General features: G+C 42.0%; 1 protein-coding gene and 1 non-coding gene across 2 annotated transcripts in view; one reads left to right on the top strand and one right to left on the bottom strand.

The window, feature by feature from the left end:
• Positions 1–27,810, bottom strand: part of ECT2L (epithelial cell transforming 2 like) — an 87,398-nt gene that overhangs the window by 29,216 nt on the left and 30,372 nt on the right. Inside the window, exons 6-11 of the mRNA XM_004044752.4 lie at positions 26,565–26,703; positions 23,828–23,993; positions 19,105–19,233; positions 10,742–10,834; positions 8,318–8,500; positions 5,186–5,289 (exon numbers count right to left, since the gene is read on the bottom strand). Coding sequence (XP_004044800.4) covers positions 5,186–5,289; positions 8,318–8,500; positions 10,742–10,834; positions 19,105–19,233; positions 23,828–23,993; positions 26,565–26,703 — 814 coding nt within the window. The remainder of the gene's footprint in view (positions 1–5,185; positions 5,290–8,317; positions 8,501–10,741; positions 10,835–19,104; positions 19,234–23,827; positions 23,994–26,564; positions 26,704–27,810) is intronic.
• LOC115935077 (U6 spliceosomal RNA) lies at positions 14,119–14,225 on the top strand. Its single transcript, XR_004070792.2, has one exon. It is a non-coding gene; the product is annotated as a U6 spliceosomal RNA (small nuclear RNA).

Genomic DNA, 27,810 nt, shown 5'->3' with positions numbered 1-27,810 from the left:
CCAGTTTTAAAAATAAACCCTAATGTAAGGAAAATCAGCTTTTCTATTTTTATCCTAATGCAACACTGACGTTTAGCTGTGGTTCTTCCTCCTAGAGGTCTCCGCATTTGTTCTGTGGGCTTTGTGCCCAAGCTCTTTAGTGTTAAATAGTAGAGAATCAAATGAGAATCTAATATGTATTTTTTTCTAATTTGATTTTTTTTAAATCAAATTTCCAGGCATTAAGGAGTTTTGCATTTTTCCAGTTTTATTACAGGCAGACAATGTAGCAATAGAGGGCCTGATTTCCAGCAATGAGGAACTTTCAGCCCAAATTTCATGCATTATTTTATGAACATGATGAGCTGTTCGGATCAATAGCCAGTTGAAAAGACTTCATTCATTTTGAATTTTATTTGGCAGAGGAACTAGAGGAGAAAGTGCCTCAGAGGAACTGCTCCAAGTGATCATTCCCTTAGGTGTCAATGAGCCCAGAAACGGTTCTCACCAAGAGTTAGGTCTTTCACATGTGAGAGTGGCACTTCAGAGGACGAAGCACCTTAGTTTGGTCCTTATTGCTTTCTTGCTCCAAAGAGGGGCTTTTCTGGGATCTGTATGCCTGGGTTTTGAGGTAATAGCTTCACCCTTAGGAATAAAGGTGGGTGAAAGAATCCAATAAAGATTCCAGGGAGTCAGGAATCAGCAGATGTTGAAAGGACTTTGGAAGAATTTGGAACCTGTGTAATGTGGTTATATGTTGATCATTCCCTTTAGTGAACCAAGGGAAAATGAGTGGTATTAGAGGCCTGGGTGCTGTTTTTCAGGTTTTCATAGGCTAAAGGATGGATGGAGACTATGTCCACCCTTTTGGGAGAATAATCTCCAAGAATTTCAAAGAGATGGTGGCTGGCATAATGAGATGAAAGCAGCAGCCTCTGAGAAGCAGAAAGAGGAGTCTGGACTAAATGCCCATCTGGCGTTCCCACCCCGGGGTTCCCATCCCAGCCCGTGCGTTCTGTTAACAGGCACTAATCATGCTGCACCACCTATTTGTGTATCAGCCTCATCCTCCACAAAGGCAGGAACTGTCTTACTTTGCTGTGTAGTCCCAGGATTTAGCAGAAGGTCTAGCATGTGGTTAGCTCCCGCAAATATTTAGAGAATGGAACTAAAAAGATGAGGAATTGCCCTCTGCCTAAGAAGTTTCCTGAAAATACCGATTTGGGGACAGGACAGCCAGCAAGCAGGGCTTCAACCTGTAAAGGGCTTAGATATCCCTGGAAAGGCATTTAGACTCCTCTTGGGATGGCCAGGCGTGGTGGCTCAGGCCTGTAATCCCAGCACAATGGGAGGCTGAGACAGGAGGATGGCTTCAGCACAGGAGTTCAAGGCTATGGTGAGCTATAATTGTGCCACTGTACCCCAGCATGGGTGATAGAGCGAGGCCCCATCTCAAAAAAAAAAAAAATTAAAAAATAAAATAAAGACTCCTGTCTCAGGGAGTGGCTTGTGTTTGGGAAGAATAAGCCACTTGGGCACTTTGTGGGGGAGGGGAGGATTAAAGTAAGGGTTGTGCTATGGTAACAGCAGAAGGGTAGGTTTTTTTTTTTTTTTTGGAGATAGGGTCTCACTCTATGGCCCAGGCTGGAGTGCAATGGTGCAATCTTGGCTCACTACAACCTCTACCTCCCTGGTTCAGCGATTCTCCTGCCTCAGCCTCCCAAGTAGCTGGAACTACAGGTGTGCCCCACCATGCCTGGCTAATTTTAGTATTTTTAGTAGAGACGGGGTCTCACCATGTTGGCCAGGCTGGTCTCAAATTCCTGGCCTCAAGTGATCCACCTGCCTCTGCCTCCCAAAGGGCTGGAATTACAGACGTGAGCCACTGCGCCTGGCCAGGGATGGGTCTTAATGACGGCAGGCCGTGTGCTGCTGAGTTCATTTGGGGCAGCAGGCAGAGGGAATGCTGCCTCCAGCAGTTCTCTATGTCTGCTCCTGCCCTGCCCTGCACTGTCCTTTAAAGAAGCATTAACAAATACTTCCAGAATATCAGGTTAATAGGGCAACAAATGATTTGCCTGCTAGAGGTGCTCACAAGTCTCTTACTCCTAGCAGCCCTCCATGGTGAGATTGTGTTAGGGACTGCCATCCTACGCCTTCAAACATCAAAGACAGGTGACTTTTCTATGGACATAAAATGGTTCTAAAATGGTATTTTCCTCTACATAGAAATCAGTTATGTGAATGACAATGTAATTCTCAGCATTTCTTGAATCCTGGTTATTTCATGTAACCAAGAATGCTTGGATTCCTAATATAGTACTGGCAAAATTATTCTTTTTGGCCTGATGAACTAGCTTTATTTATTTACGACAGAGTCTCACTCTGTCATCCAGGGTGGAGTAAAGTGGTGCGATCTTGGCTCACTGCAACCTCTGCTCACTGAACCTCCCCGGGTTCAAGCGAACCTTGGCTCACTGAACCCACCTGGGTTCAAGTGATTCTCCTGCCTCAGCCTCCTGAGTAGCTGGGATTATAGGCGTGCCACCATGCCCAGCTAATTTTTGTATTTTTAGTAGAGACGGGGTTTCACCATGTTGGCCAGGCTGGTCTCAAACTCCTGACCTCAAATGATCTGCCCGCCTGGGCCTCCCAAAGTGCTGGGATTGCAAGCGTGAGCCACCGCGCCCGGCCAGAACTCGCTTTAAACCCATTTTTTTCTTTAATGAATTTGAATCTCGACTAAGAAAAAAAGAACTATTCTTAGTTTCACCCCCCTCAAAAAAAAATTCCCCTTAAGTTCTCTCAGGGCTCAATTGCATAAATGGCAAAGCAAAATGCAAATTTCTACCTTTCTCCCCACAACCAAATAGTGTTACTCAAGTTAACATGTTACAGTTTATGCTTTTAAGCGGCTTAAATGTTACTCATATTATGAAACTACAAAACACCCTATTTTAATAATACTTCATGAAAATAAAATTCTTTGGAGAAATGACAAGTTAAAGCTTCCCAGTAGAGCTCATATAATGATTTATGAATCACATGTGCCTAACTCTACAGAAAAGCAATGGCATAAAAATTCAGCAGCAACTTTACCTTCATGAATAAACTGAATGTTGTCTTTGGGTCACATTTTGTTGGAATAACATTTCCTTCAAAATCTTTGATCTTTTTGCCACATTTCTTCAGCAGAAAATACGACAAAAATTCCAGAGGTTTGTCCTAAAGAATGCCCAACCCCCCGCAAGAAAAATGCCCATTTAAAACATTCTTCTGAAATACAGATGTCAATACTGCAGCAGAAGAGAGAACACACTTTTTAGCAGGGATTTCAGCTTTCTACCTAATTAACTGACATGTCCAGAAAACAGAGTGACTAGTGCTCAATTCGAGTCAGTACATGAGACTTTCTAGTTCATCTCATATTCCAGTTACCATATGTACTCTTGGTTCTCAACAATTTGTCACAATCCAGTTAAGACACCAAAATTTTATGGGAGGGTCTCTCAAGATCTTTGGAACCAAAGTGGCCCACACCAACCCCTTGCCAAATGAGGAAAGGGGACAGGAAGGATCTTGTTGTCCTTCAGGGGGAAGAAGAAGGCCTGGGAGAGAGGCTGCAGTAGCAGAATTGCTGGGAAAACATGCTGGGGTTCTCAAATTTGGTTCCCCTCAAGCTATAGGTTTGAGCACCATCCAAATTATATCATACATGGTTATTTTTAAATAATTAGGTGGAAATAAGTACACTGAACTGACACCAAGCATGCTGAGTAATCCTTCAGTGTTTTGGCAGACAGTGAGGGGGCACCTCTGTGAATATCCCTGCTCATTTTATCAGCAAGGCTCGCCAAAGGCCTTTCGTCATTGGGCTGCCTGAGCCTCACTGCAGAGCTGAGACTTCACAGGAGACAAACTACAGCTAACGCAGCTTTGCAGCCCCCACCCAGTGCAGGACAGCTACGCCCAGAAATGCCTGGTGCAGACCCAGGAAGCCACACCGAAACAGGAGCAGATACTCAATAATAAGGAGAGAGAGAATGTGTGCAGAGACAATGTTAAATTCACCCACAAAGTAGAATTATGATGGTGGAAGAGAAAGATTTGAGACTCTCCTTGAGAATTCCTTGGAAACTAGAGAATTTAGATTATTGAATATGTTAACAGCAGCCCTATCTCCATTCCATTCCCGACTCCCCTCAGATGGAGAGCTGCACGTGGCATTTTCTTTTTTTTTTCTTTTTTTGAGACAGAGTCTTGCTTTGTCACCCAGGCTGGAGTGCAATGGCATGATCCCAGCTCACTGCAACCTTCACCTCCTAGGTTCAAACAATTCTCTGGCCTCAGCCCCCTGAGTAGCTGGGATTACAGGTGCCCACCACCATGCCCGGCTAGTTTTTGTATTTTTAGTAGAGACGGGGTTTCACCATGTTGGCCAGGCTGGTCTCCAACTCCTGATCTCAAATGATCCGCCTGCCTCGGCCTCCCAAAGTGCTGGGATTACAGGCATAAGCCACCACGACTGGCCACATTGCATTTTCCTATAGCCATGCTGTCCTCTTTGGGGCTGGGAGAGCTGTCTGGAGACTGGCCTCTCCTCACTATTTTCTGAAATGTGGACTGGCTTCTTCTCACTGTTTTCTGAAGTGTAGACTGACCTTAATGAGAGAGAACCTTGGATCTGTGTCTGATGAAATTGTTTCTTTGGGCTTCTCCTACACCCATCCCCAGCCAAATTACTGATTTGCTTCTTTCCGTTCCGTTGTGTTCTCTTTCCCTTCCTCTCTCATCTAGCCCCTTTTCCCTTCATCTTTTCACATCTGGGTCACACTTCCTCAGATTTCTCCTGAAACTAGGAATTGGTTTCTCTGTTGAGTAAAGTTTATGTGAAATATAAAGCCACTAACATGGTTTATTAAAAAAAAAAAGTCACTTCTGACTGAAATTAAGCACAAGACAGAAAACAGGGCACAATGTAATAAACTTTAAATAACCTAGAAGATTTTCCTACTTGTCTGTTTTATGTACTTAACACATCTTGGGCCCAGAATCTCTTAGTGGCTATTTTTATAAACTGATGTAATTTCTCTGAGGAACTGTGCTCTGAAAGGGATAAACTGGTCAAAAAAATTAATAATAACTGCAAACAGAATTTATTTAAGTGTTGGTTTTCATAGTTTACTTTCTTCAAAGAAACACTTACAGAATCTTCTTTTGACAACTCCATCAATCCATCTGCCAGAGCTTGTGCAGTATCTTGGTTGTTTAGAATGTTGGTCATACCCATGGTGTCAAACATAAACTGCCCTGTAAATACAAGGCCACATGCCCTGTAATTGATTTATGTAAGAAATGTGATTTAAAAACAACAACTCAGTCCTCACAGTTTCTTTCTTTTTTTTTTTTTTTTGAGACAGAATCTTACTCTGTTGCCCAGGCTGGGGTGCTGTGGCAAAATCATAGCTCACTGCAGCCTTGATTCCCTGAGCTCAAGTGATCCTCCCACCTCAGCTTCTCAAGTAACTGGGACTATAGGCATGCACCACCATGCCTGCTTAATTTTTTAACTTTATTTATTTATTTATTTATTTATTTTGAGATGGAGTCTTGCTCTTGTCACCCAGGCTGGAATGCAGTGGCGCAATCTGGGCTCACTGCAACCTCCGCCTCCTGGGTTCAAGCAATTCTCCTTCCTCAGCCTCCTGAGTAGCTAGGATTACAGGTGCCTGCCACCACGCCCATCTAATTTTTTTTTTTTTTTTTTTTTTTTGTAGTTTTAGGAGATACTGGGTTTCACCATGTTGGCCAGGCTGGTCTTGAACTCCTGACCTCAAGTGATCCTCCTGCCTTGGCCTCCCAAAGTGCTGGGATTACAGGCGTGAGCCACTGCAGCCAGCCAATTTTTTAACTTTTTGTAGATATGGGGTCTTGCTATGTTTCCCAGGCTGGTCTCAAACTCCTGGCCTCAAGCAATCTGCCCACCTCAGCCTCCCAAAGCATTGGGACTACAGACATGAGCCACCGTACTGGACCCACAGTTGTTTTTTTAGTGGATAAAAATGCAAAGAATAGCAGTAAAAATTCTATTATGCAATGAGGATTTCTACTATGATAAAATATAAAATGAACCAAAGTAATTTAAATGTCTAGTCTATAAAAAGTGCCCACTCTGGCAAAGCTGATATTGAATGAAATGTATAAATTGGACAATAAGGAGAGAGCATGTGAAAAGGAGCTCAACAAATTTAAATGTAAGACTCTTGATCCTACCAGAAGTTCCTCTATATTCTCCTTTATCTCTGCGCTCAAGTAGGCATTTTTTTTTTGTTTTTTTGTTTTTTTTTTTTTTGAGACAGGGTCTCATTCTGTTGCCCAGACTGGAGTGCAGTGACGCGATCTCAGCTCACTGAAACCTCTGCCTCCCTGGCTCAAGCAGTTCTCATGCCTCAGCCTCCTAAGTAGCTGGGATTACAGGCACACGTCACCAGGCACAGCTAACTTTTGTATTTTTCTGTGGAGACAGTGTTTTGCCATGTTGCCCAGGCTGGTCTCAAACTCCTGAGCTCAAGCAATCCACCTGCCTCGGCTTCCCAAACTGCTGGGATTACAGGCATGAGCCACTACACCAGGCTTCAAATACATAAATATTTTAAAGTCCAAAGTAAATAACATGCAAACATACATACACAGACATCTTTTAATTTTTAAAATATTTTAAACACCATGCAGTTATTTAAAAAATTGTTTTTCCATTTTCTTCTCATTGCCTACATATATTATTTAATAAATACTCTTATCACTTGAGGTCAGGAGTTCGAGACCAACCTGGCCAACATGGTGAAACCCCGTCTCTACTAAAAATACAAAAAATAGGCTGGGCACGGTGGCTCACACCTGTAATCCCAGCACTTTGGGAGGCCAAGATGAGCAGATCACTTGAGGTCAGGAGTTTGAGACCAGCCTGGCCAACATGGTGAAATCCCATCTCTGCTAAAAATGCAAAAATTAGCTGGGCGTGGTGAGGCACACCTGTAATCCCAGCTACTTGGGAGGCCCAGCCTGGGTGACAGAGTAAGACTCCATCTAAAAAATAAAAATAAAATAAAAATTGGCCAGGCATGGCGGTGCATGCCTATAATCCCAGCTACTCAGGAGGCTGAGGGAGGAGAATCCCTTGAACTGGGAGGCAGAGGTTGCAGTGAGCCGAGATCACACCATTGCACTCCAGCCTGGGGACAAGAGCAAAACTCTGTCTCAAAAAAAAAAAAAAAAAAAAAAAAAAAAAACAAAAAAAACTAGGAAAAATACTTTCTCCCTGTTTACAACTTCATAACCATTTTTAAATAATGGTTGAACACCTCCTAAATGTGATAGAGTAGGTAGTACAAATAAGCAGGAAGGCAAATCCCTGTTTTGGAAGCATTTATGTAAAGAGATATAGGACATACATTGACAGATGCCTACTTGCACGCTTGTGTGTTACAGCTCTTGTGTAGATGGTAACTATGTAAACAGACCTTAAATATGGAGCTGGGCAGAGGAAAAGAAGAAAGGCATAGATAGAGGGTGATTTGATTCATATGGTGTTTTAGTCAGGCGGAAAGTAGTAGGGGAAAAATTGAATAGATATTAATAGTTGCAGATGAGAAAAAGAAAAACTCTTTACCTAGATGGTGAAATATACTTAAAGAATGGACTAATTTAGGTAAAGATGCAAAGTTGAGGAAGTAAATTGTTTTCAAAGGGCTCTGCTGTGATCATTCATTCCGTCATGGGGCTGGGGTGTGAATGGAAAAATTCATTCAACCATGTCTAATAGGCTCAGCAAAGGCCCATGGAGCCCATCACTGAATTATATATTTTAGACAGAAAATAAATAGAGCTTAAATTGTAGAACAATTTATGTAATAGGTGCTGGGGTATAAGAGGTGCTTAACTCTCAGAGCAAATTCTAGTGGGAAAAGTGCACAGCTCTCTGGCTTAGCAAACAGCAAATTGTGTCTAGGTAAATAAGTGACAAACAAGAATTAATAAGGTGGTAAAATGTTAAAATAAGAATGAGCTTCAACATTTTGAACCTGAATATATTTGTTCTTATATATACATTATATATATATAATTATATATATATAATTATAATGAATAATTATATATATTCATTATATATAATGAATACATTATATTTGAAAGGCAGTGTGAGCAACCTAGGAGATAAAATTTTACTGGAGATGTTCAGGAGTAAAATTTTACTTGCGTCATAACTAAACTTGTATTTACTCGGGATATGAAAGCAACTTCATAATTAACCTGCAACAGAAGTAGCAAGACTGCTTACCTATCATCCTGCCACTGATGCTCTTCTGCAGTTCCTTGAAGAAAGGATACAGCTGCTTCCTTACTGTTTTCAAGGTTTCTTCTAGGAAGTCTGTGAAGCTGGACCACGTCTGTAGCTTCGATTCGCAGAAGTAGATGGAAGAGGGGGCCTTTCCCCATTGGGATCCCAGCCAATCACTAAGAACTGACATGATTTTCTTCTGTTATTATTGCAGGCTTGAGCTCAGATGAAAGAATTCTACGTCTTGTTTAAAGTACAACAAAATCTTAGTTGCATTTGTGTTGAGTTTATTATCGTTTCTCATTAGAAGACTAAGACAAACACCCATCCTCTGTTTTCAAAGGTAAAATTAGAAACTTGAAAAGGATTCAATGAATCATTTCAAATGCATGTCTACTCTTTGATAGCTGAGGCTGACATATTCCATTCAAAGTTTAAAAAAAAAAAAACAGCTGCTGGATTGTGCATTGGGAAGCTGAGCTGTCATCTGAGGAAGAATGCGCTGCTTTATCTTTCCAGTCTAAAAGTGAAAACACAAGAAATCCGACGCTACACGGCTTCCCCATCAGGCCATTGGAAGTCAACCCTGTCATCGCCAAATCCTTATCTTTCTTAAATTATGTCAAACTGCTACCTCGCTCTACAAATCTGTCTACAGGACTGTAGCAGGTGCTTAAAGAAAGTTTCTCTTCTTAAAAAACAATTACTGAATGATGCAGTGGTGTGTTAAATTTGATTTTCTGTCCTGAATGGATACATAGTGTATTTGCTTTGTTTCCTCTACTGTTACTGATAGACATGTGAAAAGGTTCACAACATGTTTTTGTTTTTGTTTGAGACAGAGTCTTGCTCTGTCACCCAGTCTGGAGTATGGTGGTACGACCTCGGCTCACTGCAACCTTCGCCTCCCGGGTTCAGGCAATTCTCGTGCCTCAGCCTCCTGAGTAGCTGGGATTACAGATGTGTGCCACTACTGCCCAGCTAATTTTTGTATTTTTAGTAGAGACGGGGTTTCACCATGTTGGGCAGGCTGGTCTCGAACTCCTGACCTCAGGTGATCTGCCTGCTTCAGCCTCCCAAAGTGCTGGGATTACAGGTGTGAGCCACTGCGCCCGGCCACAACATGCTTTTTTTTTTTTTTTTTTAAATAAGGAGAATGAGAACAAGAGAGGGAAAAGGAGGATGAACAGGAGGAAAGGAAGGCAGAGAAGGAGAAAAGGAAGAAAACCTGTTCCCGGCCAAATGCGGTGGCTCACGCCTGTAATCCCAACACTGGGAGGCTGAGGCGGGCGGATCACAAGGTCAAGAGATCAAGACCATCCAGGCCAACATGGTGAAACCCCGTCTCCACTAAAAATACAAAAATGAGTTGGGCGTAGTGGCACATGCCTGTAGTCCCAGCTACTCAGGAGGCTGAGGCAGGAGAATCGCCTGAACCCAGGAGGCGGAGGTTGCAGTGAGCCTAGATTGAGAACGTGCCACTGCACTCCAGCCTGGCAACAGTGTGAGACTGTGTCTCAAAATAAAAAGAAAGAAAACCTGTTCCCTATTACCAGCAACAGTGTTCATATCCTGCTGTGCTCTGCTAGGCCAGTTCCTCTCTCCACAGAACCAAATATGCTATCATTTGGTGATGTTGCTATATTAACTAAAATTAGCAAGTGACCTCTGCTTCAAAACTATGTTAGGTCAATGCACTTTTGTTATAGCTACAAAGAATCTTTTCCCTTACCAGTTTCACAGTTGTGCCAGCTTTCCAAAGTTCTAAAAGGCCCTTGGCATTTAGGAGCAGAGAAGCAATGATTTATATAGTTTCTGCATCACTCTCAGCCCTACTTGATAGGAATCAAGGGTGTTTTAAAGAGGAAAATGAGTGGTGTCAGTGTAACAAAGCAATTTGGTTCTGTTGTTGGTCAGCCCGTGTTACATTTTAATCTAAATTTGCAGCTTTAGTATCTAAATGAAAGTTTGCTTTCAGGTATATTTTCTCTGATTGTTTTTCCTCTCAGGTAATGCTACTGTAATGGAAACTAAGCCAGCCTCTTTGCCATCTCTTTGTAGCTACAATTTATTTTTCCAAATAAAACCATATTGACTATATATATGTTACTAAGAAAAGTTTTTCTTTGTACTTCTTATTTTTCTAGATCAGCAACTTTGCTTAATTGTTAAGATTATGTTTTCAACAGTTTTTGTAAATGATGGTTTGGGGCAAATATGTACAATAAATAATCCTCTTCTAAGCAAATGACTGAATGATATGAGATTACCTAGTTTGGGAAGTAATAGCTTTCCTTCAGGGGAGGAATGAAAGCGAGTAATGGATATCAGCCATACCAGTACTATTAACTGGATTTTGTCTTTTGGTGATTCTGGAGTTGGCTTGTGTTATTGGACGTGGCGCTCAGCTCCCATAATACTTACTGTGCTGGTAAGAGCCAGTTGCAATCCCAGTGGGGGCCGTAAAGAACGTGCCAGTTAGTTGAGACAGCTGGGAAAGAACTTCAATTCCTGCCTCTGCATAGTCAAAAACACTTTTGTTAGTTTCCTCATATATTTTGCCATGGAAGATCATATAACTTGGATATTTGTTCCCTCCAAATCTCATGTTGAAATCTAATCCCCAACGTTGGAGGTGGGGCCTGGCAGGAGGGATCATGAGGGCGCATCCCTCATGAATGACTAGTGCCATCCCCTTAGTGATGAATGAGTTCTCACTCTGAGTTCACACAAGATCTGGTTGTTTAAAAGTGTGTGGCACCTCCTCCCTCTCTCTTGTTCCTGCTCTTGGCATGTGACACACCACCTGCCCCTTCACCTTCTGCCGTGATTATAAGCTCCCTGAGGCCCTCACCAGATGCCAAGCAGATGCCAGTGGCATGCTTCCTATACAGCCTGGAGAACCATGAAGTAATTAAACCTCTTTTCTTTATAAATTACCCATCCTCAGGTATTTCTTTATAGCAATGCAAGAACAGACTAATCCAGAGCAGTTAAATATTATGTAGGGGCACTAAAGAGATGGCTAAGAAAGGCCGCTAGCAGTTCTCATCTTCCATTCAAACCTCTCCATTGAATGGTCCATGAACACTTCATCATTCACCCCTAAATACTGAAGCTGAAACAGTCTGAGGACTAAACTACAGGATGGGGAAAGAGGGCGTGGAGTTTGATCTGAGGCTTATTTTCAGATTTGGAATACCCAGCCCAAAGAAAGAGAAAAATCTATATATTTTTTTCTAAAATAGTCTGACTCAAAGGAGAAGTCTCATTGTAAGAGGACAGATTTTAAAAAGTTAAACACAGGATGGAATATGATGGTTAAAATTTAGCCCCTTCCCTGGGCAAAGACTTCATGACTAAAACACCAAAAGCAATTGCAACAAAAGCCAGAATTGACAAGTGGGATCTAATTAAACTAAAAAGCTTCTGCACAGCAAAAGAAACTATCATCAGGGTGAACAGGCAACCTACAGAATGGGAGAAAATTTTTGCAATCTATCCATCTGACAAAGGGCTAATATCCAGAATCTACAAGGAACTTAAACAAATTTACAAGAAAAAAAATACCCATCAAAATGTGGGCAAAGGATGTGAACAGACACTTCTCAAAAGAAGACATTTATGTGGCCGTCAAACACATGAAAAAAAGCTCATCATCACTGGTCATTAGAGAAATGCAAATCAAAACCACAATGAGATACCATCTCACGCCAGTTAGAATGGTGATTATTAAAAAGTCAGGAAACAACAGATGCTGGCGAGGCTGTGGAGAAATAGGAATACTTTTCCACTGTTGGTGGGAGTGTAAATTAGTTCAACCATTGTGGAAGACAGTGTGGCGATTCCTCAAGGATCTAGAACCAGAAATACCATTTGACCCAGGAATCCCATTACTGGGTATATTCCCAAAGGATTATAAATCATTCTAGTATAAAGACACATGAACATGCATGTTTATTGCAGCACTATTTACAATAGCAAAGACTTGGAACCAACCCAAATGTCCATCAATGGTAGACTGGATAAAGAAAATGTGGCACATATACATCATGGAATACTAGGCAGCCATAAAAAAGAATGAGTTCATGTCCTTTGCAGGGACATGGATGAAACTGGAAGCCATCATCCCCAGCAAACTAACACAGGAACAGAAAACCAAACACTGCATGTTCTCACTTGTAAGTGGAAGTTGAACAATGAGAACACATGGATGTAGGGAGGGGAACATCACACACTGGGGCCTGTCGGGGTTGGCGGGAAAGAGGAGGGAGAGCATTAGGACAAATACCTAATGCATGCAGGGCTTAAAACCTAGACGATGAGTTGATAAGTGCAGCAAACCACCATGGCACATGTATACCCATGTAACAAAGCTACACACACTGCACTTGTATCCCAGAACTTAAAGTAAAAAAAAAAAAATAGCCCCTTCAGTGGCACAACATATAGATTGAATTATTTAATTCAGCATACAGGTTGAATTACTTGGAATGAAATGGGTAATTTATTTTAACTCTTTGTGGTCCAAGAATAAATAAATACTCCAAAATGCTTCAATTACTGCATGAAACAGGATGACAGCAGCTGAAAGTGTGGGATGTCTCTCACTTACTGATGTCTATAGCACTTTTATTGACAAATTCATCAATGAAATCAAATAGAGAGTCCAATGTACACATACATAGTCAATAGATTTCAACAAAGGTGCAAATGAAATTCACTGGAAAAAGGATAGTAGTTATAAGGAATGGTGATGAAACAACTAGCCATATGTAAAAAAAAAAATTAACCTCTATCCATATCTCATATATTACATTAAAAAAATAGTCAAGTGGATCACAGACCTAAAAGTCAAGCTTAAAACTATAAATCATTTAGAAAAAACATAGGAGAAAATCTTAGTGGCCTTTGGTTAGGTAAATCGTTTTTAGATATGATGCCAAAGCATGATCTATACAAGAACATTTGATATATTTGATGTCATCGAAATTAAGAACTGTGCTTCAGGCTGGGCGCGGTGGCTCATGCCTGTAATCCCAGCACTTTGGGAGGCCAAGGTGGGCAGATCACCTGAGGTCAGGAGTTCAAGACCAGCCTGGCCAACATGGTGAAACCCTGTCTCTACTAAAAATATTTAAAAATTAGTCGGGCATCTGTAATCTTGTAATCCCAGCTACTCAGGAGGCTGAGGCAGGAGAATTGCTTGAACCTGGGAGGCAGAAGTTGCAGTGAGCCGAGATCGCACCATTGCACTCGTCTGGGCAACAAGAGTGAAACTCTGTCTCAAAAAAAAGAAGAAAAAAAAAAGAACTGTGCTTCAAAAGAAACTGTTCAGAGAAGGAAAAAATATTTTCTACAGACTGTAGAAAATATTTTTATCCAGTATGTATAAAGAGCTCTTAAAGCTGAATAGAAAACAAACAACCTAGTTTTTAAGATGGTCAAAAGAATGGCAAATAAGCACATGAAAAGATCTTGAGCATCATTAGTCATTAGGAAAATGCAAATTAAAACCGCAATGAGATACCACCACATACCCACCCAAATCCAAGAGAAATGAAAGCATAAGTTCATAGCAGCTTTATTTGTAAAAGCAGAAACCAGGAAGAACTCAAATTTATCAACAAATTAATGGATAAACAAATTGTGGTATACGTGTACAATGTAATAATTCCCAGTAGTAAAAAGGAGATATTGATACATGCATCGGATGGGTAAATCTAAAATAATGATTGAATAAAGAAAGTCAAACAGAGAATACATACTGTATGATGCCATTTATAGAAGATTCTAGGCCAGTGCTTGCTTTGGCAGCACATATACTAAAATTGGAACAATACAGAGAAGATTAGTGTGGCCTCTGCACAAGGATGACCTGCAAATTTTTGAGCTGTTCCATATTAAAAAAGAGAAAAGGAGAAGGAAAATTCTAGGCCAGGCGGGATGGTGCACACCTGTGATCCCAGCAGGCTGAGGAAGGAGAATTGCTTGAGCCTAGGAGCTCAAGACGAGCCTGGGAAACATAGGGAGACCCTGTCTCTACTAAAAATAAAAAAAAATTAGCCAAGCATGGTGTTGTGTGCCTGTAGTCCCAGCTACTCAGGAGGCTGAGGTGGGAGGATCGCTTGACCCCAGGAAGTTGAGGCTGCACTGAGCCGTGATTTCACCACTGCACTCCAGCCTAGGCAACAAAGCAGACCCTGTCTCAATAAAAAAAAAAAAAAAGGAAAATTCTAGAAGACGAAAACTAATATATGTGAAAGAAAGACCAGTGGTTGCCTCAGGTTGGGGGTGGGGAGAAGCAGGAGAGAGAAATTATGGAATGGCATGAGGAAACTTTTGGGGGTAATGAATATGTTCATTTTCTTGATTTTTCTTATGGTTTCATGGGGCAGGCCTACACATGTCAGAATTTAGTCAATTGCACACTTTTATCATGTACAGTTTATTGTATATTAATTATATTTCAATAATGCTGTTTAAAAATGTTTTTAATGCCAAAAAGAATGAGTCTCAGATTCTTAGATTTTTGGCTTATGCAGTAACTGTTGAATGATATTTTTACTGAGGAATCTGGGGAAGGGGTAGGTTTGGTGCTGGGGAGGCAATCAAGGGTTTGATTTAACTTTGAGATGTCTATTAGATGTGAAAATTAAACATCCAGTATGAAGATTCCAAGTGGGAATTAGATATGAGTCTGCAGCTCAGAGATTTCAGAGCTGGAGACATAAATTTGGGGGTCCTCAGCATATAAATTACATTTAGAGTCATAGTGATATGGTTTGGCTGTGTCCCCACCCAAAATCTCATCTTGAATTGTAATAATCCTCACGTGTCAAGGGTGGGACCAGGTGGAGATAATTGAATTAAGGGGGCAATCTCCCCCATCCTCTTCTCGTGAGAGCGAGTGAGTTCTCACGAGATCTGATGGTTTTATAAGGGGCTTCCTCTTTTCCTCAGTTCTCATTCTTCCTCAGCCTGCCGCCACGTGGAGAAGGACGTGTTTGCTTCCCCGGCCCTGCGGAACTGTGAGTCAAGTAAACCTCTTTCCTTTATAAATTACCCAGTCTCGGGCAGTTATTCATAGCAGCATGAGAATGGAATAATACACATAGGAATAGTGAGACTGCCTAGGGAGGAGAGTGCGTATGTGGAAAAGGAGAGAGGCTAGGATCAAGCCCTAGGGAATATTTAAGGATCTTGCAGAGAAAGAAGAGCCTGCAAAGGAGATTGAGAAGAGGGCACTGAGGTGGGAGGAAACAGGGAGAGTGTGGTATTAGGGACACCAAGAGAAGGAGTATTTCAAGAAGGGGCGTTCCTCTGCATCAGATGCTTGCATAAAGTCAAAGTGAGGTGGGAATGGAGCAGGGACCACTGGATTTGAGCACATGGAAGTCACTTATAGTCCTCCAAAAGTAGTGCCAGTACAGACAGAGACCCACTGGAGGAGCTTGAGGAGAGTGTGGGAGGTGAGGATGGAGGGCCTAGAGGCAGCAGCATCACCATCACCTGGAAACTTGATAGAAAGGAAAATTCTCCAGCCCCACCCCAGACTTAACTGAGTCTGAAACTCTAGGTGGGACCCAGCAATGTGTAGTTTAACCAGCCCTCCAGGTGATATGGATGCCCGCTGAAGTCTGAGAAACTCTGGTCTTGTCAATTTAAAAAGTGGTGAGGGAAAGCTTATTGTCCTTTTATTTTTTTAAGGCAGGAGATACTACAGGTGTTTCTGATTTGATAGAAATCCAATAAAGAGAAATGAGGGCACAGGAGAGGATTGGATGTGGAAGTCTGGAGAAGATGAAAGGCAACGGGCTAGATTCCAAGTGCAGTATGTGATCTTGTTTGAGAGGGATGCTTCTTCCATCAGGGCGAAGGGAAGACAGAGAATAAAAAGTAAGAGGTGGAGCTGGTGGTGGATTCGACGGTGGGAGGAAAATTAGGGAGTTCCCATATGATTCAGTTTTCTTGGGGAAGTAAAAGGTGAGGTCAAAGCTGAGAGACAGGGTTATTGAAAGATTGTCTAAAGAGAAGAGAGAAAATTGTCATCGCAAAGAGTGAGAAAATGAATTTACCAAGGAAATTGCTCATCAGTGTTGCAATCCCATTTGACAGTTATGTCACCAAAGTAAAGTTAGACCAATCAGAACGGTTATATCACTTATTCCAACAGTCTTTAAAGCTGCTTTAGTACCCACAGGTATAGCGTGTGCAGAGAGTTGTGTTTTAACCAAATGAATTGGGATTTAGCCAAAAAAGAGAGACAAGTTCAGATTCTTTGCAAGGGAGTGATGATAAAATTGGGCCATTAAATTCAAGTTTAACAAGGAAGGAAGCACAAATGAAGACGTGGTGGTAGTGAAAAAGTTGGAGTGTGTAGGCTGGAGGTCTTAGACAAAGAATTGCTGGGTCAGGTGTGGTGGCTCATGCCTGTAATCCCAGCACTTTGGGAGGCTGAGGTGGGCGGATCATGAGGTCAGAAGTTCTAGACCAGCCTGGCCAATATGGTGAAACCCCGTCTCTACTAAAATTACAAAAATTAGCCGGGTGTGGTGGCGCATGCCTGTAGTCCCAGCTACTTGGAGGCTGAGGCAGAAGAATCGCTTGAGCCCGGGAGGCGGAAGGTTGCAGTGAGCCGAGATCACGCCACTGCACTCCAGTCTGGGCGACAGAGCGAGACATCTCGGGCGGTGGGGGGGGGGGGGGGGGAGACAAAAAGAATTGCTGTGGTGGGGGTATTTGAGTACATGATTTGAAAATGGTTCTCAAATACTTGAAATCGAGATTTTAGGAGTGATACAGCCACTGGGCTGACAAGCCTAAGAGGGATGCCTGAAGTGGTGAAAAAGAGACATTTGGACTGAGAAGTCAATGATCTTTGATGCATCCAGGTGGATATTACATTTGATGAGAATTTCGGGGCCCAGAATGGTGATAGAAAGCCTATTTTTTGAGTGTCATTAAGTTTCACTTGAGACAATTTTTATGTCACCGAATCCACTTTTCCCGTTTTATTCTTACTCTGCCTTTCAATACTTTCCCAAGTCCTTTCTTTTTCTTCTTCACTTAAAATATTTGCTTTGTTCTTATTATAAAAGTAATATTAGTTCATTACAGGAAATTGAGACAAAATACATTTTTTAAAAGGGAGAAAAAAAGGAAAACTCACTTATATCCAACCAGTGTGAATACCTTGGTATACATCCTTCCGAATCTTTCTATACATACACCACCTCACACATATGCATGTTTTAAACAATGAGATCACACCATCCAACTCTTTGTAACCTAGTCTTTTAAAACTAATTTCAAAAGTAGAAAAGTAGAAAAATTATAAAACACATCTAGAAATAGGTGCTGTTACTATTTTGGTATATTTCCTTTTAGATTTTTCTATGCATATTTTCTTTCTTTTTTTTTTTTATTTTTTCTGAGGTGGAGTCTCACTCTGTCGCCCAGGCTGGAGTGTAGTGGTGCGATCTTGTCTCACTGCAACCTCTGCCTCCCAGGTTCAAGTGATTCTCCTGCCTCAGCCTCCTGAGTAGCTGGGATTACAGGTGTCTGCCACCACGCCCAGCTATTTTTTTCTATTTTTAGTAGAGATGGGGTTTTGCCATGTTGGCCAGGCTAGTCTCGAACTCCTGACCTCAGTTGATCTGCCCACCTTGGCCTCCCAAAGTACTGGGATTACAGGCGTGAGCCACCACACCTGACCAGCATATTTTCTACATAAATGAGATTTAATAAATATATATATGTATATAAATATAATTGGAATAACTTTGTAAATTTACATGTTTAAAACAATTCTTTCCCATTCTTTTTATTTTTTCCTGTCCTCTGATTGAAGCCTGCCAGGGGGCTTGCTTTGCATATGTTGAACAGTCCTGTGAAATTTGAGGAGTAGAAAGAATTTCAAAACTCACAGTTACCCAAGGAATGGCTAACAACAACAACAACAAAACAGTATGAGAAAATTTAATTTCACATTCCCTCTCCCCTGCTCTGCTTGTAAACATTGTGCATGAATGCAGAGCTTTTATTGAATAGATCTCCAAAGAATGAATTTGACTTAATGCTTCTGAAGTTTCTCTTCAAGCATAGAAGTCAACTTTGAATCACAGTTGCTGATTCTAGACAGGCAGCCACTTAAAATGATATCAGCAACCTCAGTCATCATTAGCCATACTCATCTTTACAAAGCACCTCACTGTTTTTAATATTATCTAAGAATTTACACTGTGTTTATTATTTAAATATGTCATCTTGAGATTCATAAGTCCTTAAGATACACTAAGGTACCATTGTTCTAAATTTCATATGAGGAAATGGAGGTCCACAAGTTTGCCTAATGCCACAAAGCTAAACAATGACATTGGCGGGACTCAAGGTCAGGTTCTTGGTCACCAAAGTTCATGCCTACTCCAGGTTCAGAAGGCGGCAGGGGGTGTTTTCTCGGATTGAGTGATTATGGCTCCTATGATGGTCAGGCACTTTCCCTTATATCCTGGATACTGGTGTTATTGTGTTTTCCAGAATAAATATAAATAATGCTCCTGGGTCTTGCCATTTAGGGACCGTATTTCTGTAGAGACAGGTTACTTTCATCACTATCCCTCACTGCTACTTTCTTGAAATACCTGGATATGTGAGGTATAAAGAAAAAAGAAATTGAAGCGTGAAATGTGACTGAATCATTTGACCCAGGGGCACTTCAATAATTCACAACATATCCCCATGAAGTGGCATGGCCACTGTCTCTCTATAAGGTGTTCTGAGCTAACCTGATGCTCCAAGGGGCACGAAGAAGTCCACGTGACCCCCTTCTTCTTCAGTGGCCACATAGCTTCCTAATTTCTCCCAGAAATCTCTCACTTCAGGCCTCAGTAAATTTTTAACACCAATTTTATAGCCTGAGGAAAAAAAATCAAAATGTCATATTAGCTTTTAACATAATACTGAACAGAAATTATTAGCAGCTTGTGAAAATGTAAGCACAAAATCCAAATGCCATCTGCCTGTAAGACCAAGACACCTGAGGCATCTCTGCTTCCTCCCGCACCATGTTGGGGCCATCTCCATGGTCCTGGGCTCCTTCACATCCTGGGTAAATTGGACACTATGCACTCAGGTTTACGACATCGCATTTCTGCCTCCACTGTACAGCAGGGTAAGATATCAGGCACATGCAGGGTTTAGGGGGATGGTCAGCAAGTCCTGGGATTTTGCAACCAAGTTCCAAAGTAGAAATGTTTCCCAGGATTGTCAATCAAAAAATAAGTAGTGCAGAGCAGAAGTTAAGGCTCCCAGAGATGGTAAACAGCAACTGAAACTCTCCTTTTCTCTCACTTCCCGACAATTCTGTGTGATGATTCCACTAAGCTGCATGGGTCTGGACCCATTTCTAAAGGAGTCCTGGAAACTCCGCATCCCCAGGCTCCGGTGATGAAATGAAAACAGGCAAAGAATTCTGGTGTTTCACTCCCTCCCACTGGGAGGTCTAGATATTTTATAAATATCTAGAAAGGACTTCTTCATGTGACAGGGTAGCAGACTTTGTTTTGATGTTGTTTTTAAAGCAAAAGCTTTTGGGAAAACACCACAATTATATAGAAGTAAACTAGTTCTTTGAGGTATTTTGTTGCTGTTACTGTTGCTTAAGAAAAACAAAATAAGGGCCAGGCGCGGTGGCTCACGCCTGTAATCCCCACACTTTGGGAGGCCGAGGCAGGTGGATCACAAGGTCAGGAGTTTGAGATCAGCCTGGCCAATATGGTGAAACACCATCTCTGCTAAAAATACAAAAGTCAGCTGGGCGTGGTGGTGCACGCCTGTAGTCCCAGGTACTCAGGAGGCTGAGGCAGAAGAATCGCTTGAACCCAGGAGGCGGAGGTTGCAGTGAGCCAAGATCGTGCCACTGTACTCCAGCCTGGGCGACAGAGCGAGACTCCATCTCAAACAAAAACAAAAAACAAACAAACAAAAAACACACAAACAAAAAACACCCAGAATGAGGAAAAGGCAGAGTTTGAAAACTTTTCTTACCTGGAGAACAAAAAGGCTGAGATCAAGAAACTCTAATAGGACATTCCACACGAGATAAACTTACTCCCATCGTATAAACTTGCCAATATCTCTGCACCATTTAGAGAAGAGTTACCATGTCATTTAAATTTAAACCCCAAACAAATAGTATCTGTGCTTTACTTTGGGAGGACATAGAAAACTGATGTGGAACACAACTTGCCCCAGGCACAGGTAAGCTAAACAAGGAAAACCAGAAGTAAGGTAAAGTGAAACAAACGTCAATTCGTTTCTGCCAATGATAAATTTCACTGAAACTTTCCAAGTACACGAAGTCCCAACCACAGAGATGGCAATTTGACGGGTGTCTCAGGGACTCACTTTGCCATTTTGCTGGTTTACTCCAGCCATATCTGGGATCATCTTATTCCTTCTCTCCCCTCATCCCACAATAATGGAAGATTTCATTTGAGTAAGTTTTAAAACAATTTTACTTTAAGTATAAGCAAGAAAGAATGCAAGCTATAAGAAAAAAATAGAAACTAGACATCTACTTCTAAAACATTCATCATCTCTTTCTCCTGGAAAAAAAAAAAAAAAGTAACCGTTGAGGTTTGTTTTGAGGGGCAGAGGGCTGGGGGGTTTTTGGTTTGTTTTTGTTTTTCTTTAAGACAGAGTCTTGCTCTGTAGCCCAGGCTGGAGTGCAGTGGCTCAATGACTGACTTCAACCTCTGCCCCGCCGGGATCCTCCCAAGGAGTAGCTGCGACTACAGAGGTGTATGCCACCACATCCAGCTAATTTTTTTGTATTTTTTGTATAGATGGGGTGTTGCCATGTTGCCCAGGCTGCTGTGGGCTCCTGGGCTCAAGAGAGCCGCCTACCTCAGCCTCCCAAAGTGCCAGGATTACAGGTATGAGCCACCATGCTCCACCCCACTGAGATTTTTGACGGCTGCCCTGTAACAAGTTGATGATATCAGCCATTCCTTTCCTTTGTAGGAAACTAGGAATATAATAATCTGTAGCCAACTAGGAATACAATAAATGTTGTTAGTGTACACCAATTTATAGATCTTGGTATTTACTATTAAAATTGCTGCATTTTCATCAAATTTAAAACTTTTGTGCATCAAAGTGTACAATCAACACAGTGAAAATGAAATCTATGCAATGGGAGAAAATATTTGCAAATCATATATTTGATCAGGGAATAGTATTTGGAATATATGAACTATAACTCAACAGTGAAAAAAATCAAATAACCCAATTTTTAAAAATGTGCAAAGGACTTGAATAGACATTTCTCTGAAGAAGATAACCAAATGGCCAACAAGCCTATTAAAAGATGCTTGACATCACTAATCAGAGAAATGCAAATCAAAACCACGATGAGATATTACATCCATTAGGATGGCTACTATTTAAAAAAAAAAAAAAAAGAAAAGGCTAGGCACAGTGGCCCACACCTGTAATTCTAGCACATTAGGGGCTGAGGTGGAAGGATTGCTTGAGGCTAGTTGTTCCAGACCAGCCTGGACAATGTAGTGGGACCCCATCTCTAAAAAATAAAAACAGAAATTAGCTGGATATGATGATGTGCATCAGCTACTTAGGACACACTGAGGAAAAAGGATCACTTGAGCCTAGGAGTTCAAGGCTACAATAAGCTATGATCACGCCACTGCATTTCACCTTAGGAAACAGAGCGAGGCTCTGTCTCCAAGAAAAAAACCAACAAAACAAAAAAAAAGCACAGATACACACAGAAAATAAATGTTGGCAAGGATGTGGGATGTGTAGAGATTGTAAACGTCGTGCACTGTTGGTGGGATTATGAAATGATGCAACTGCTATGGAAAACAGCATCGAGAATTCAAGATTTCTTTTTCTTTCTCTGTTTCTCTTTTTTTTTTTTTTTTTTTTTTGAGATGGAGTTTCGCTCTTATTGCCCAGGCTGGAGGTGCAATCTCGGCTCACCGTGACGTCCGCCTCCCGGGTTCAAGCGATTCTCCTGCCTCAGCCTCCCGAGTAGCTGGGATCTCAGGCATGTACTACCACGCCCAGCTAATTTTGTGTTTTTAGTAGAGACGGGGTTTCTCTATGTTGGTCAGGCTGGTCTCGAACTCCTGACCTCGGATGATCCACCTGCCTCAGCCTCCCAAAGCGTTGGGATTATAGGCATGAGCCACTGCACCAGGCTGGAGATTTCTTTAAAAGTTAAAAATAGAACTATCATATAATCCATCAATCCCATTTCTGGGTATATATTCAAAATTGAAAGCAGGATCTCAAAGAGATGGTTGCATACCCATATTCAACAATAGCAGCACTATTCACAATATAAGTGGAAGCAACCCAATTTCCATCAGTGGATGAACAGATAAACAAAACATACCATATACATACATGCCCTTAAAAGGAACACATACAACACGGATGACCTTTCAGGACATTATACCAAGTGACATAAGCCAGTCACAGCCGGGCAAAGTGGCTCATGCCTGTAATCCCAGCACTTTGGGAGGCCGAGGCAGGTGGATCACTGGAGGTCATGAGTGCAAGACCATCCTGGCCAACATAGTGGAACCCTATCTCTACTAAAAATACAAAAATTAGCCAGGCATGGTGGTGGACGCCTGTAATCACAACTACTTGGGAGGCTGAGGCAGGAGAATCGCTTGAACCCCGGAGGCAGAGAGAGGTTGCAGTGAGCTGAGATTGTGCCGCTGCACTCCAGCCTGGGCGACAAGAGCAAGACTCTGTCTCAAAAAAAAAAAAAGTCACAAAACGACAAATACTGTGTGAGTCTCCTATAAGAGTATCTAAAATACTCCAATTCATAGAAATGAAGTAGAATGGTGGTTGCCAGGGCCTGTGGAGAGGAGAAAAGAGAAGTTTTTTTTCAGTGGGCACAGAGTTTCAGTTTTGCAAGATGGAAAATTTTTGGAGAGCTGTTTCACAACAATGTGAACAAACAATACTGAATGCACACTTCAAAATGGTTAAGACAGTAACCTGTTTCTTTAATCAAAATTTGAAAAAACGGTCATCAAAAAAATTGCTTCACAGTTGGGGTGTGGTGGCTCACCCCTGTAATCCCAGCCCTTTGAGAGGCTAAGGCAGGAGAGAGTTTGGGACCAGCATGGGCAACATGGAGAAACCCCATCTCTACAAAAAATACAAAAATTAGCTGGGCGTGGCGGCACACACCTGTGGTCCCAGCTGCTCAGGAGGCTGAGGTGGGTAGATCACTTGAGCCTGGGAAGTCCAGGCTGCAGTGAGCCATGATCACACCAGTGCACTCCAGCCTGGGTGACAGAGACCCTGAATTAAAAAAGAAAAAAGCCTCGCTTTTTTCATAAAGCCAAAAAATCAACACGTTTTAGCAACTTGGAACTGAAATAGTCCTCCGAAAGTCACACTGTGGACAAACTGCACAGCACGAAGTTCCATGGTTGTTCATCCGCCAATCCCCAGGCCTACCTTGGAGTAAATTGATTTCTCTGCTGTCTCCATCGCTAAATATTCCGATGCTCTGTGCCTTCTGCCCATCCAGAGCTTTTTCTATAAGATACAGAAGGCTTTCCAAGGTTACGCTGTGTTCATATACCACAGAAACAACACCAGCCTTCACACTCTCCACCACCATCTGGAGAATGAAACCAAAGCTGTAAGAGCCAAGACCCACTATTTTAGAATATTTATTAATGAAAGAAATAGAACGGATACAAAATACGCCGTGATTTCTAAAGAATTTTCTTTTCAGAGATTATGGAAGAAGATAAGCTTCCTCCTTGGTTTCTATTAAAATTAGTTTATTTCTAATTATAGGAGGAGAAAATTAAGTACACATGTAATTCCACTCAGAGATAAATACTATTAACAATTTAGATTATTTTCTTCCAGCCTTTTTATCTTTGTGCACGCCATGCACAAAGACATATAAATAACTTTTAAAAAGTAATAGTGGCCAAGCACAGTGGCTTACACTTGTAATCCCAGCACTCTGGGAGACCAAGGCTGACGGATAACTTGAGCTCAAGAGTTCGAGACCAGCCTGGGCAACATGATGAAACCCCTGTCTCTACAAAAAATACAAAAATTAGGTGGGTGTGGTGGCGTGTAGCTGTAGTCCCAGCAATTATCCTGCCTTTGCCTCCTAAAGTGTTGGGATTATAGGTGTGAGCCACCATGCCCGGCCAGCATGATGCATTATTAAACACTGTGGAAACTATGGCCCACATGGAGATCAAGGATCTGATCTCGCTTTCATGTGGATCCACTGAGCTCACCGGTTATCAGTGATTAGAGCTGACTCTTAGATGCCCGGAAGAAGTGAGTTCATATCTTAAAAGGAGCCATTTTGTTACAAATAGAAACTTTTCTAAGTATATATCCCTATGTGTGCATATCAATACATACAGGTACACATATATATATACATATACACTCACATATATAGATACAAAGGTCGTCTTTGTGCTTCCTTTATTTTTATATTATTCATATTAAAATTAAAATCTATAACTTCATTATAGAAAAACCAAACAGGATTTCTGACATTCTTCTTTTTTGAGATGGTGGTTACATAATACTATCTGGGAATTTCAGAGAAGTTTTAAAGTAATTCTTAATCAGCATGCTCCTTTTTTGGATTAAATGCAACAAATTCAATTCAACAAAAATTTATTGGACATGCACACTGATATGGTTTGGCTTTGTGTCCCTACCCAAATCTCATCTTGAATTGTAATCCCCATAATCCCTGTGTGTCGAGGGAGGGACCTGGTGGGAGGTGACTGGATCATGGGGGCAGTTTCCCGCATGCCGTTCTCATGACACTGAGTGAGTTTTCATGAGATCTGATGGCTTCATAAGTGTCTGGCATTTCCTCTGCTCATTCTTCTCTCTCCTGCTGTCATGTGAAGAAGGTCCTTGCTTCCCCTTAGCCTTCTGCCATGACTGTAAGTTTCCTGAGGCCTCCTTGCCACGTGAAACTGAGTTAATTAAACCTCTTTCCTTTATAAATTACCCAATCTTGGGTATTTTTTATAGCAGTGTGAGAACAGACTAATACACACGCTCACAAATGTTCAGACACAGAGGTCTACATGTAGCATCAATGGGTGAAGCTAAAAGAGTGTTGGAATTTTAGGATTTTAGGTTCTATCGTTTGCAACTTTGAGACTTGAGTGAGTTATCACCTCTCAGTTAAAAGGCCTCAGTTAAAAGTTTGGGCCTTTAGGCTGGGTGCGGTGGCTCACGCCTGTAATCCCAGCACTTTGGGAGGCCAAGGCAGGCGGATCACGAGGTCAGGAGATTGAGACCATCCTGGCTAACATGGCTAAACCCCGTCTTTACAAAAAAAAAAAAAAAGCCGGGCGTGGTGGCGGGTGCCTGTAGTCCCAGCTACTCAGGAGGCTGAGGCAGGAGAACAGCGTGAACCCAGGAGGTAGAGCTGGCAGTGAGCTGAGATCGCGCCACTGCACTCCAGCCTGGGCAACAGTGCGAGACTCCATCTCAAAAAAAAAAAAAAAAAAAAGTTTGGGCCTTTAATGCTTTTTCAAAATAATTTTGATTTATGATTACCTTTATTGCTTCTGGGGTTTTTGTTTCTTTTGTTTTGTTTTGTTTTGTTTTTTGAGACAGTGTCTTACTCTGTCACCCAGGTGGGAGTGCAGTGTCCAGATCACTACAACGTCCATCTCCTGGGTTCAAGCAATTCTCATGCCTCACTCTCCCGAGTAGCTGGGACTACTCGGCACACACCACCACACCCGGCTATTTTTTTTCTACTTTTAGTAGAGATGGGGTTTCGCCACGTTTGCCAGGCTGGTCTTGAACTCCTGACCTCAGGTGATCCACCTACCTTGACCTCCCAAAGTGCTGGGATTATAGGTGTGAGTCACTGCACCCGGCCTTTTATTTTTTTTATAGAAACAGAGTCTCACTCTGTTGCCCAGGCTGGAGTGCAGTGGTGAGATCACAGCTCACTGCAGCCTCCATCTCCTGGGCTCCAGTGATCTTCCCACCTCAGCCTTCTGAGTAGCTGGGACTACAGTTATGTGCCACCACACCTGGCTTGATTTTCCTTTTAGAAGTTGAATCATTTTTCATACACATGGTGGCCAAAAGCTTGTCACACACCCTCTAGTCTGGATGAAAAAAAACAAAAAACAAAAAAAAATCAGGATAGGACTGGCCTCATAACATACTGTACCTCATACGCAGGAATCCGGGATGATATTAACATGAAGTGTGGCCGGAGAGCATATGAAGAGCTGTCATCATTTTTATGAACTCCATGCCAATTTTTCTTTGATAATAAAGGGTAGGAATGGCTTCCAGAAATATTGCTTCTGTGGAGAAAAAGGAAATATGAGAAGTTTTCATTTTCTCTTACCTTGAGTTTTGGTAAGTACGCAGCATGTGTCTCTGGGCATCAGCTCTACTCTACAAGGCACGTGGCCTCCATGCCTTAGCCTCACCCTGTGTTTTGTGAGGACAGTAGCAAATGGAGCTCCTGGGTGGGGTGAGGCCAAATCTGTTCTCTGAGCCTCTCCTCCGCCACATGTGGGATGCCGGAACAGTCTCTTGGAACTTACTTAGCTCTTATGGGGCACTTAAATGAATGTAATGACATATTTGGGAGTTCAAAAAGATATTTAAAAAGAAGTAGCTGAGAGATTTTGAATTTCCTTCTAGGCCTCAGTTGTTCCTAAATAATGTCTTCATTCTCTCCACAGCCACCCTCACCCCCAACAATACCAGGAGCAGGGGCTGCCCTGTGCTTCTTAAAATTCTTTTTATAAAAAAAAAAAAATTTAAGTGACAGGGTCTTGTTCTCTCACTCAGGCTGGAGTGCAGTTGTGTCATCACAGTTCACTGCAGCCTCAACTTCCCAGGCTCAAGCAATCCTCCCACCTCAGCCTCCTGAGTAGCTGAGACCACAGGTGTGTGCCATCACACCCAGATTTCTTTTTTTTTGGGGGGGGGAAAGATGGGGTCTTGCTATGTTGCCGAGGCTGGTCTCCAACTCCTGAATTCAAGTGATCCTCCCACCTCAGCCTCCCAAAGTGCTGGGATTATAAGCATGAGCCATCATGCCTGGCCTCTTAAAATTCTTTGTGCCTTGAACAAGTAAATGTACATGCACACATTCACAAATGTTCAGATACACAGAGATCCATATGTAGCATCAGTGGGTGAAGTTGAAAGAGTGCTGGAATTTTAGAGTTTTAGGTTCTAGTGTTTGACACTTTGACATGTGGGTAAGTCATGTCACCTTCCTAGGCCTCAGTTTCCTCATTTGAAACTTAGGTGAGTGAGATTACATGATCTCAAGAATCCAAAGTTGGCTGGGCATGGTGGCTCATGTCTGTAATCCCAGCATTCTGGGAGGCCAAGGCCGGTGGATCACCTGAGGTCAGGAGTTTGAGACCAGCCTGGCCAGTATGGTGAAACCC

The sequence above is a fragment of the Gorilla gorilla genome, chromosome 5, assembly GCF_029281585.2.
Source record: "Gorilla gorilla gorilla isolate KB3781 chromosome 5, NHGRI_mGorGor1-v2.1_pri, whole genome shotgun sequence".
Lineage (NCBI taxonomy): Eukaryota > Metazoa > Chordata > Mammalia > Primates > Hominidae > Gorilla > Gorilla gorilla.
The sequence above is the reverse complement of the archived record's forward strand: the minus strand, read 5'-3'. Positions and strand labels throughout refer to the sequence as shown.